We start from the raw sequence: 13,261 nt of genomic DNA on the forward strand, positions 1-13,261 counted from the left end.
ACCTGCCACCTTCCTATTTGACAAACTCCAGTTGGATAGGGGGGTTTCAACCTGCTACCATCACAGTAGTTACTCCCGTTCCGGTCCCATTAGCTGCTCCAGAGAGGTTTAGTGGAGAAAGCGGTAAATACCGCAGTTTTATGAACCAATGCATGCCATCTACACTTCATGTGTAAACCTACATCTTTTCCTGACGACTCAGCCAAGGTAGCGTTTATAATATCTTACCTTATGGGTACCGCTGTCAATTGGTCGATACCATTAATAGAAACAGACGACCCTCTCTTGAACGACTTTCCAGCCCTTAAGGAACAGATGAGGAGACTTTTTATGCAGGCCAGCGACACTGAACTGTTAAACCTTCGACAGGGTAGGAACTCTCTGCTCTCTTATGTGACCGATTTTAATAGGTTAATGGCTGAAACCTGTTGACCTCTTGACAAAAGAACATCCTTGTTCTATTGGGGGCTTAACGATGAAGTAAAAGATGTTTTGTCCCAAATCGTTGACCCTCCTGAGGAATGTACGGAGTTCATCGATCTAGTGATAAAGATGGACCACAGGCTCAGTGCAAAGGCCCGGGGAGAAAGGGAGAGGCGAATCCTGTTGTGTCCTTGTGTATAAAAGTGATAAGATGCATGACAATAGAGCACTCCCAGCAGAACCCATGCAAATTGGAGGGGTCAGAGGGCCTTTGACTCGAGAGGAAAAAGAGAAGAGACGTAACCTTAACCTGTGTCTCTATTGTGGTAAAGAGGGTCATTTTCCACAAGAGTGCCCTATTCCACCCAAAACGTCTGTTTCCAGAAAGAGTGTTGATTATGCCCAACATGATACTCAATGTCTCCAGAGTACCTCGGTAGCACAGGTACCTAGGCACTTTATCAGTAGAGTAACCTTTGTCTTGTCCAATAGTAATCGAGTGGCGCTGTCTGTACTATTGGATTCGTGAGCTACTGGCAATTTCTTGGATAACCCTTTAGCTAATTCCCTGGGTATTGATTGTATGAAAAAGAAAGTGCCTGAACCTGCCAGAGCAATGGATGTGACCTAATATCATCAGGACTCATTACGATGCATAAAGCACCTTTAACTTTGGTGTGTGATAACGGTCATTCTGAGGAGATCCTTTTGACCTTATAGACACTCCAGCTTTTAGAGTAATTCTTGGGGTACCATGGTTACAACTGCATAACCCCAAGATAGATTGGTTGAGGAGGACTGTGACCTTGGATTCTAGTCATTGTGTCCAACACTGTTATCAAGAGGCAATAGAGTAGGTCTCCCCTCTGGTATGTGCTTCCTGTCCTCAAACAAATCAAGATACCTCATATGTATTTACAGTACGCAGATGTGTTTGATAAAACAAGGGCAACTACACTGCCTCTTCATCGCAGTTTCGATTGCCGCATAGATCTGGAGCCTGGGGAGGTGCTGCGGTGCAGCAGGATCTACGCTCTATCAGAACCAGAAACAGCTCATCTAAAAGAATATTTAGATGAGTTGTTAACTTGTGGGTTCATTAGACACTCCTCTCCGATCTCCTCTCCTCTTTTCTTCATACCAAAGAAAGAGGGGGGCCTTCGCGTGTGATTAGACTACAGGTCCCTTAATAAAGTCACAATAAAAAACAAATATCCGTTACCACTCATCCCGGTACTATTAGACCAAGTAAAGAATGCCACCATATTTTCCAAGTTGTACTTACGTGGGGCATATCATCTCATCAGAGTCAAAAAGAGGATGAGTAGAAAACGGCATTCCGAACAAAGTTTGGTTTATTTGAGTACTGTGTAATGCCATTCGGCCTTTTCAATGCCCCTGCGGCTTTTCAATTTTTTATTAATGAAATATTCAGTGATTTCCTGGATCGCTTCCTAATCGTCTATATAGATGATATTCTGGTATTTCCTGGGAGTCCCAGTGAACACGAGGGGCATGTGAAACAAGTGCTATAAAGGCTAAGAGAACACCACCTATTTACCAAACTCAAGAAATGTACATTTCATGCTTCCACGGCAGAGTTCTTGGGTTTTGTAATTTCGGCGCTGGGATATAGATGGATAAAAAGAAAGTAGAGGCCATTCTATCTTGGCCAGTACCGACCTGTGTAAAGGACATACAGTCTCTGTTCGGTTTTGCAAATTTTTACCAACATTTTATCACACATTTTTCAGATGTGGTAACACCCATAACAAGGCTTTTCTCTGGTCTCTGGAAGCACAACATGCTTTTGATATGTTTAAAAGCAAAATTCACCTCTGCCCCTTTATTAATATAACCTGACCCAGCCATTCCCTTTTTTGTTAAAGCAGACACCTCCCAATATGCTGTGGGAGGGGTTTTGTCCCAGAGAGACATGAACGGACAGATGCACCTGATTGCATTCTTTTCAAAGAAATTATTATCAGCGGAACAGAACTATACGATCGCTGAAAGGGAGTTGCTGGCCATGAAGAAAGCCTTTCAGGAGTGGAGGCATTATCTCTGGGGAGCTAAGCACACCATAACCATATATTCCGATCATACAAATCTGGAATTCTTTTGCACAGCTTGGGCGTTGACTCCCAGATAGATGCGATGGGTGTCTATCTTTAGTGAGTTTGAATTTGAGAACGCTTATCGACCAGCCTCACAGCAGGTCTAGGCTGTCTCGATTGTGTGTGTCAGTCCCACATAAAAGAATCAACCCCGACCTTGAGTCACTGATACCCTCTGACAAAATTCTTGGGAGCATTTTATTCGATCAGTTCTGCACCGACTTGGAAAAGACATTAACCGAAATCGATATGTCCCCTTGGTTAGAACAACCCAATTACCACCTGAAGAATGGTTTACTTTATCATGGGGAGCAGTTGTACATACTGAGCTCAAGTATTACAGTGGGTTCCTTCTTATGCCTTAGTGAGTCACCCAGGCGTCCAAAAGACTAAGGAAATGCTTAACAAATGGTTTTGGTGGGAAACCATGGCCATTGATGTAAAAGACTATGTCTCATCTTGTCCGATATGTGCATCACAGAAATTACCCTATACCATGCATGATGGGTTGTTGCAACCTCTTCCTGTCCCCCTTATCCATGGCACACTGTGAGTATGGATTTGATCACAGATCTCCCTAAGGAGGAGGGATTCACCACTATTTTTGTGGTAGTAGACTCCTTTTCTAAGGTAGCGCATTTTGTGCCTCTTCCTAAAATCCCTACCACCAATGAATTGGTGCCAGTCTTCATTCAATACACCATAAGATTGCATGGAGTGCCCTCAGTGCTTGGTTCAGACAGGGGTACCCAATTTGTTTCTACATTTTGGCACAAAGTTTGTTCCGTTCTAAAGATGAATCTACGTCTGTCATCCGCTTATCATCCTAAGACAGATGGACAGACAGAGCGAGTTAATCAAACCATGGAGCAGTAACTTTTTTTTGTGAGCTACTCTAACAAGTATTTGGGTTAAAGCTTTACCTGTGGCGACGTTTGCATACAACAACAGCTTACACTCCGCTTTAGGCATGTCACTTTTCTTTTGTGCTATGGGTTTTCAACCCAGAACTTCAGGGTTCCAGCAGTGGGTTCCCTCTGTATGAACCTAAAAGAGATATGGAAGGCGGCCAAAACCCAATTACGTCTAACCAAAGAAACAATGAAGTTAAGAACAGACGAACATCGTCGCCCTGCTCCTTGCTATGCCCCTGGAAATAAGGTTTAGTTATCCTCAAAAAACCTTCGTTTGGTGGGTCCAATGAAATTGCAACCTCTTTTTGTTGGACCGTTTAATATTGTTCAAGTTATCAATCCAGTGGCATGAAACTAGAACTACTGGATGAATATTGAATCCAACCAGTGTTTCACACTTCCCTTATCAAACCCTTTGTTCCTTCTACTCATCCCTTGATTCCGTCACCTCCTTTGATAGTTAATGATCAGGAAGAGTTCGAAGTGAATGGTATCATGGATTCATGGAAACAGAATGGAAAATTGTTCTATTTGGTGGATTGGAAGGGATACCCATCTGAAGAGAGAACCTGGGAACCTGCCATGCATGTTCATGCACCTCTATAGGTAAAAAAGTTTCATGCTCTTAACCCTGCTAAACCTCGCCCTGTTAGTCAGCCTTTGAGGAGGAGGTAATGTTACCACTCGATTCTGTGTCACCCTCACTGATCAGTATAATGCACTTTCATTCTTTCTTTTTCCACTTTCCCTTTAAGGCACCTTCTTCTTCGTCATTGGAGTAAGGCATACCATGTGACAAGGGGTGTTACTATATTTGAAACACCTGAAGCAACCTCGAGTTGCTTGGCTTTATCGAACTTAATGTCATGTATACTTGCTGAGTGAGAATGCTGTTCCCACTTCCTCTCCTTTCATTCGAGTATCTACTGTGCACAGCCACCGCCGTGGACACCTCATCACCAAGGACCGCAGGAGCAGTTTCTTTTCCGTTTCCTTTCCTGTTCCTCAGTGCACGGCCACGAGCACCGCAAACGCCAAGGACCACAGGAGCGGTTCCTTTTCTATTTCCTTCCTGGTCTTTGGTGCACAGCTGCCGCCATGAGCACCGCATCACCAAGGACCGCAGGAGCGGTTCCTTTTCTGTTTGCTTTCCTGTTTCTCAGTGGACGGCTGCTGGCAAGAGCACCGAAAACGCCAAGGACCGCAGGATCGGTTTCTTTTTATTTTCATGGATTGCACGGTATCCGGCCCCCAAGGCGAGCACGACAACATGGGAAGAAAGACCGCAGGAGCGGTTCTTTATTATTTCTCCCGTCCTGGTGCACGGCAGGCGCCGCGAACAACACAAAGCCCGTCAAGGACTGCAGAAGCGGTTCCTTAGCATATCTCCCCCACGGGGCCTGGTTGTTACCGCAAGCACTGCAACGCAGGCAAGAAGGACTGCAGGAGAGTTTCTTTTATTTATTACCTACATGGGGCCTGGCCTTCGTTGCAACACCTAAAAAGGATCGCAGGAGTGGTTCCTTTTTTGTTTGTCATCAAGTTATCGACTTCTCTTTTTATCTTGATTTTTTGGTGAATGCATACAATTTTTTGTGTACTCTAAAACAGTAGAGTAGGTTCTCTCCATCTGTTGTGTGTATACCTCCTTATTGTTTCCTACTCTAATCTGCTTCTTTTGTGTCTTCCAGACAGTGGCCCTCCCCAGCGACCCCAAGACTCCAACGAGGCAGACAATGTCTCTGTCCCCTCCATCCCCAACAGATAACTCCGGGGTACTCCACCATTTACCCCAAACCTGTGGGGTATACTCACTTCCCTTTCCCCTTGGGATCAATCGCTCATCCTGGAGGATTGGTCTGAAGGTGAGAGGGGGGACTTTCTCCGTTTTCCGCGGTTCCTGGTTTTCAGGTGAGTGGGATTGTGACAGGTGGCATTTATATGGGGCTCCACTCTGGCTTAAGGGTGGAGTCAGAGGGAAATTGGACTGCACCACCTGCCTGGCACCTTGGGAGTTTTCTAAGGTGAGGAATTTGAGGTTAGAGTGTCCTCCAAAAAGAGCGTTACTGGAGGTAAGTAAGCTGTTCTTTGTTTTTCTTCACTGAGGCGCTAAATACACAACCAAAACGTTTTGCAAGTCCTGCTTTCTTCCCTTGTTAACCTCTAAAATAAAAATTCTATGTAATTTGATTACTCTTGGTCACCTAAAACCATTCCTTTTGTAATTGATGGTGTAAAGCCATAAGACCACCATAATTTTATTTCATGTGTTGTAAGTAGGGATCATTGTCCCTCTTCTTTCTTCAGCTTCTCCATTATCTGAAGCGCGTGCACTTCCAGAACCCAGCTGGGGCCGAGGTCTTCTTTAATAAGTATGGCGACCCTCCAGAGCAGTATGACATTGTGAACTGGCAGCTGGACTCCAACGGGGATGCCAGGTACATCACAGTTGGACGCTTTGACGCAAGTGCTACCGACAGTAGTCAACTGTTGATGAATGATGATCTTATTTTCAATGTTACCGAGCAAGGAGAGGTAAGAGATTATTACTTGAAGTTTCAATTCACAACTCACCTTATTTACTTTTCTGCAGGGAGCATTGAGTACAAGACACTGCAAGCCTTACATTGCTTCACTATATTCACCTGAACACGCAAATTTAGGAAATAGTCGGTAGGAGCCAAATAAGCAGTAGCAAACAGTGAAGTCTTAATTTAATGAAAATCACATATGGTGAGTCCTTGCGCTGATTGGTTTGCTCAGTAGCTGACTTAGATCTTTACTGAATAGTGCCATGTAGTGCTTTATGTCGCTTTGCTTGGACTACTTCATTTAGAAATGAAACTACATGGATAGGGATGCTGGATATCCTCTGGAGTTTAGTGAGCTTTATGATGTGTTTTAGTTGCTGTAGCTGATTTCGTGAGGCTGTGGTACATTGTTGTCGTGCTTGGGTTATTTGCAGGGACATTTAAATGATCTTGGGGGCCCTAGGCCAAACGTATTATTGGGACCCCTGTTCGGAACAGCTTTGAATTTATGGTGCAATTTCAGCTTTTTTGCACAAGTGCACTGGTTCAAATTCTAAATGAGTTTATGTTTAATATTCAGGGATAGTGAGGTGTGTTTTCAATAGCAGCAGCTCACTAATATTACTGCAAATAATCTCTGTGACCCCCTCCCATTTCTCATATGTGAGGTCCTGTTGTTTTTTTAAGTTTGAAAAAGACGTTTATTAAAGCAGAAAAATTGCAACAACTGTATACATTCTCTTTGAAAATTCAAGAGTACAAATTAGAAAGGAATAATCAACATACAGTAACAGTCAATGGAATCAACTTGTTGCAAATATGAAAATGTTAGAACATAACTAAAGGGATAGGGAAGAGAGCAAGACTTAAATAAGACTATCAGGTGAAAAACTGAGAGGCATGGAGAGCAAATATAGAGCATATTAAAATATCAAACAATCAATATAACAACTATAATATAAGATCATAAAAAAATATATATAAGCAGAAGTAAGAGAAGTAAAACAATTCATGGTGGTTTGGGCACTTTTTCCAATAGTAACAGGTGATGAGCAAAATTACGAGCAGAAGTATCCAAGAAGATAGTTATCAGTGACCATAAATGTTCTCTTTTAATAAGAACGGATAGGGGCGAGACGTTATGCATGATCTGATCGGTGATTGTAGCTAATACAATACCCCCAAACTTGAAAAGAAAGCTGTGAGGATTGTTTCCTTATTTAGAAATTCGCCAAAAGGCAACTGCAATGAATAAATCCACTATTGTGGTGGTGCAAGTAATGGAGTGCTAATGTTCAGAGAGAGAACCTAGAAAAGTATGTATAGGAGAAAAAGGGAAGTGTGTATTAAAAATAGTATTAATTTGAAACCATACACTGAGACAAAATTGGTGGGTGAAAGAGTATGAAAAAAGCATATGAAATAGATCAGCATGGGTAGCATTACATGACCAACAATGAGAGAGGACATCCGGATTGAATTTATGTAAAATAGTGGGTGTGATCATGAGTCTATTATTTAAGAAGAAAAGAGTTTGAGTTGTGCTGGCTGACCTTGAGGTCTTGCGAAGTTTTAACCACAGTTTGTTCCAAAATGTGACGGACCAAGAGGTTTGAAAGTCATGTTCCCACTGTAATCCAATGTTATTCTTATTTCTGTGATCTGGAAGTTTAGTAAGTGATTTGTAAATTTAAGAGGTACTTGGAAGAGTGCTTAAAATAACGAGAATATTTATATGAGGTAATGGAGGGGAGATAGTTGAAAATAATGAAGATAAGGAGGAAGAAACAATATGGATCAATGTTGTAAATCTAGTAGAATATGACTATTGAAGTTATATGTTAGTTGCGCTTTTAAAAATATAAGAAAAGTATCATTTGGGCAAAGTTGATGAAACCCAAAGTAAACCTTTATCCCACCATCTTGTCCCACAAATAGGTTTGCTATTAATTTTCATAAGATTATTATGTCAAATTGAAGATTGAAGAAACTGTTCATTATGCGAAAGAACTGAAAAAAGTATAGGTTGAAAAAGATTATAAGTAGTGTGATGTGTAGGAGATGATAGCATGATTTATGGTTAAATGAAATAAACTCTTGAAATGAGAAAGGAGAAAGAAAGGATATTTGAATATCCTTCTAAGTGTGAAGGGACCTGACGGTGAAACAAATAAACATTTAGAAAAGTGCTTAAGGAGAAATGCAGTATGATACCATTGGAAATCAGGAAAAATGAAGGTGTTGAGTGTGGGGTAGGTGTAGGGGGGCAGGGTGGTGATGGTTGGGGTGGTGATGAGTGGGATGAAACAAAAAATGAAGTTGATGGTGTCGGGTTACGTCTATTTATTTTTATTTTTATTTTATGTGTCAGAGTATATACAATGGACAAGGGGTGGTCTGATGATAACTGTTTTCAGTTAGTTAAATTTCGATTTCAATGTCTAGTAAGGAGAGTTTGAAGTTGTTTTCCCTTAATGTCAATGGTTTAAATAACATTAAGAAAAGGCGTGCTGTGGAACTTTGGTTAAAGGCTGAAAATCCTTCAGTTATTCTACTACAGGAGACTCATATTCCCTCTTCTAAGTTAGATGTGTTCTCAATGTTCAAATCATGGGCTTCGTTTCGGTGTTTTGCATCATGTGATGAATCCAAGCGAGGGGTGGCGATCTTTTTAAATAAGAATATATATCCTGAAATTATTCATTCTGAAGAGGGAGGCTCAGGACGTTGGTGCTGGGTCTCATGCAGAGTTAAAAGTAGACAGAGACCCTTTACTTTCGTTAGCTGTTATGGACCGTTAAATGACGATTTCAATATGTATGAAGATCTGTTCCAATCTTTATTAATGGTGTCAGGTGATATAGTGATTGGTGGTGATTTTAATGTTTTGATGGATCCCAAATTGGATTCATCGTCTTAATCATCAAAACAACTTAAACCTAAAGTCTCTCAAACCATTTCTAATTATATAAGATTATTGGATCTTTCTGATCATTGGCGTTTAGACAACCCTCTTAAAAGAGAATATACTTGCTGGTCGGCGAGATTTAAGTCCTCATCTCGTATCAATTTTTTCTTAGCTTCACGTAACCTTAGGCTTGGCTATTACAATACGGTGCACAATGTATTCTCTGATCATGCTATGCTCACCAGGGAATTTATTCTTGGGGATATTAGAAGGTCTCCTAAAAGATGGGTTTTTAATAAAGTCTATCTTAATGATGAAAATTGGGTTTCTAAACTAAAAGCTGAGATTAAAGAATTTATAACTCGTAATACCGGCACCGCTCCTCTTAGTATCATTTGGGACGCCTTAAAGGCGTTTATTCGCGGAATTATTATCGGAAAAGACGCCGCCACATCGATTTCGGCTAGGGACAAAAAAAAATTTATTGGAACATCGTATTCAGGTTCTTAGTGTTCAAAGACAGCAAAATTCTTCTAGAATCATCAAAGATCAATTAAATGAAGCCAAACGAGACTTTAGTGCATTCTTATACGAGCAAGGAGAGGCAAGTTTTCGTAGTCAATATCAGAAAGTTTACGAAGAAAGCAATTTCACGGGTAGATTCCTGGCCTGGCAAGCCAAAGAACAAGTAGCCTCCAATTTAATTCGGGGATTAAACTGTCCAGTAAAGCATCAATTCACAATCGACCCAGAGGAGATAGGTAAGATAATGCATTGCCATAATCAAAAAATATATAGTCATCAGCATCAAATTGATCAGCTTAAATTGAACGCTTTTTTGCGGAAGGCTGCGATTCCTTCCCTCTCCCAATTCGAACAATTATATATGTTGGGTGGATTCTCTTTGGAAGAGGTAGAGTTAGTCGTGAAAGATCTCCCTTCGGGGAAAGCCTCTGGTCCAGATGGGCTACCCGCCGAATTTTTTAAAGTCTTTTTTCCTGCCTTTTCCAATTTTTTTCTACAACTTCTTAACTCTGTTAGCAGGATCCCCTATTCCAGATTCGTTTCGCGAGGGCACTGTGGTTAGCTTCCTGAAGAAGGGGAAAGATGCTAGAGATCCCAACTCATATCGTCCAATTACTCTTTTAAATTCGGACTATAAGATAGTCACTAAATTATTGGCAATTCGATTCAACCACATCTCCAAGGATTTGATTCACGAGGATCAAAATGGTTTTATTGCTGGTAGACAGCTGATGACCAATACTCATTATTTGTTGGAAGCCTTGGATTACTTTGAGACACGGAGGATTCCTGCCCTAATTCTTTTATTTGATGCGGAAAAAGCCTTTGATTTGGTGGTTTGGGAGACACTTTTTATTATTTTGCTATATTTTCATATTCCGCCAAATATCATTAATTTTATTCGTAATCTTTACACGGGTGCAAAAGCAAACATTATCATCAATTCACAAACGGTCGGGTCGGTTTCAGTTAATCGGGGAACACGTCAGGGCTGCCCCCTATCACCAATTCTTTTCACTTTTTTCATTGAACCTCTCGCAATTGCAATTCGGAGGTGTTCAGAAATCTCACCTTCTATTCCTTTAACCCCTTCGCTGCCAGGCCTTTTCCCCCTCCTGTGCCAGGCCTTTTTTTGGCTATTTGGGGTAGTGCGCGCTTAGGCCCCTGTAACTTTTTGACCGCATTAGGTAGCCACGCCAAATTTGCGTCCTTTTCTTCCAACATATGGGGATTCTAAAGGTACTCAGGGTTTGTGGATTCCCCTGGAGGGGTCACAGAAAAGAGCCAAAATACAGCAAAATCTTGGGGTTTTTTGGAAAAATTTGAAAAACAGGCTGCAAATGAAAGCATCTGGGTTTTTCCCTGCAAATGTTATCAAAAAAAAGGTTTGTGGGGTTGAAATCACCATTTTCCCAGCTTTTCGGGGATACTTGACTTTTGTCAGAAACCCAACATTTTTTACACAGTTTTGGCATTTTTCTGGGACATAGCCTATTTTTGCAATTTTTTGTGCTTTTGACCTCCTTCCAGTTAGTGGCAGAAATGGGTACAAAAGCAATAGTGGATCCTGGACAGCTATACATTTTCGAAAAGAAGACAACATTCTGAATTCAGCAAGGGGTCATTTGTGTAGATCCATCAAGGTTTTTTTATAGAAACAAACAGTTAAATGTAGGATAAATTGAAATTTAGTTGAAAAAAACAGCCTTTTGTGTCAACGTTTTCACCTGTAACTTCTTCTAATTATGACAGCTCTTTGAAAGCAATATACCGTTGCATCCGCTGGACATTACTGGTTGTGGGGATATATAGGACTTGTAGGTTCACCAAGAGCCCAACAAACCCAGACTAAAAAACTGAACAGCATTTTGTAATGGTTTTTTTTTTTTTGTTCCGGGTATATAGCAATTATTGTTGGAAAATGTATACATGGAAAAATTGGTATGAAAGACACCTATGTATTTCTGAAATGGGAACAAATTACAGAGTTTAGAAACAGTGCATATTTGCACATTTTCGAAATTGGGAATACTCATACTTGCATGACAATTATTGGTCATTTTTCAAAATGACTTTTTTTTTACACAATGTCTTTCATTTGGAAGGGAGAAATGCATCCAAAATCAATAGGTAATAACAGTTGCTTTACAAATCTGAACTACCCTAAGTCTCCCGATAAAAATGGTACCTCACTTGTGTGGGTAGGCATAGTGCCCATGACAGGAAGTGGCTCAAAACCTAAGCTGAACACACCACATTTTCACACTGAAAATTTACACTTTTTTTGCGAAGAGTCTAGCTGTAGTTTTTGAACCCTAGCCCTGCCGGCACCTAGGGAAACCTAGCAAACCTATACATTTTTGAAAACTAGACACCCAGGGGAATCCAGGATGGAATGACTTGACTGCCTCCCACCATGGTCTGTTACCCAGAATCCCTTGCAAACGTAAAAAAATGACAAAAAAAACACATTTTCCCCACATTTCTGGGATGGAAAGTTCTGGAATCTGCGTGGATCCACAAATTTCCACCCACCCCGCGTTCCCCAAAGTCCTACGAGAAAAATGGTACCTCACTTGTGCGGGTTAGCCTAGTGCCCGCGACAGGAAACGGCGCAAAACGCAACGTGGTCACACCTCAATTTTACAGTGAAAAATGACCCCTTTTTGGCAAAGTGACTAGCTGTAGATTTTGAACCCTAGCCCTGCCGGCACCTAGGGAAACCTAGCAAACCTATACATTTTTGAAAACTAGACACCCAGGGGAATCCAGGATGGGGTGACTTGACTTCCTCCCACCATGGTCTGTTACCCAGAATCCCTTGCAAACGTAAAAAATGACAAAAAAAACACATTTTCCCCACATTTCTGGGATGGAAAGTTCTGGAATTTGCGTGGATCCACAAATTTCCACCCACCCCGCGTTCCCCAAAGTCCTACGAGAAAAATGGTACCTCACTTGTGCGGGTCGGCCTAGTGCCCGCGACAGGAAACGGCGCAAAACGCAACGTGGTCACACCTGTATTTTGCAGTGAAAAATGACCCCTTTTTGGCAAAGTGACTAGCTGTAGTTTTTGAACCCTAGCCCTGCCGGCACCTAGGGAAACCTAGCAAACCTATACATTTTTGAAAACTAGACACCCAGGGGAATCCAGGATGGGGTGACTTGACTGCCTCCCACCATGGTCTGTTACCCAGAATCCCTTGCAAACGTAAAAAAATGACAAAAAAAACACATTTTCCCCACATTTCTGGGATGGAAAGTTCTGGAATCTGTGTGGATCCACAAATTTCCACCCACCCCGCGTTCCCCAAAGTCCTACGAGAAAAATGGTACCTTACTTGTGTGGGTCGGCCTAGTGCCCGCGACAGGAAACGGCGCAAAACGCAACGTGGTCACACCTCAATTTTGCAGTGAAAAATGACCCCTTTTTGGCAAAGTGACTAGCTGTAGTTTTTGTAACCCTAGCCCTGCCGGCACTTAGGGAAACCTAGCAAACCTATACATTTTTGAAAACTAGACACCCAGGGGAATCCAGGATGGGGTGACTTGACTGCCTCCCACCATTGGTCAGATACCCAGAATCCCTTGCAAACGTAAAAAAAAATGACAAAAAAAACACATTTTCCCCACATTTCTGGGATGGAAAGTTCTGGAATCTGCGTGGATCCACAAATGTCCACCCACCCCGCGTTCCCCAAAGTCCTACGAGAAAAATGGTACCTCACTTGTGCGGGTCGGCCTAGTGCCCGCGACAGGAAACGGCGCAAAACGCAACGTGGTCACACCTCCATTTTGCAGTGAAAAATGACCCCTTTTTGGCAAAGTGACTAGCTGTAGTTT

General features: G+C 41.8%; 1 protein-coding gene across 1 annotated transcript in view; it reads left to right on the plus strand.

The window, feature by feature from the left end:
* LOC146830708 (extracellular calcium-sensing receptor-like) overlaps nt 1-13,261 on the plus strand; it is a 113,594-nt gene that overhangs the window by 69,264 nt on the left and 31,069 nt on the right. Inside the window, exons 3-4 of the mRNA XM_085603776.1 lie at nt 5,146-5,229; nt 5,762-5,989. Of these exons, the coding sequence (XP_085459902.1) occupies nt 5,146-5,229; nt 5,762-5,989 (312 nt within the window). The remainder of the gene's footprint in view (nt 1-5,145; nt 5,230-5,761; nt 5,990-13,261) is intronic.

This window comes from Triturus cristatus, chromosome 5_1 (assembly GCF_964204655.1).
Source record: "Triturus cristatus chromosome 5_1, aTriCri1.1, whole genome shotgun sequence".
Taxonomy (NCBI): domain Eukaryota; kingdom Metazoa; phylum Chordata; class Amphibia; order Caudata; family Salamandridae; genus Triturus; species Triturus cristatus.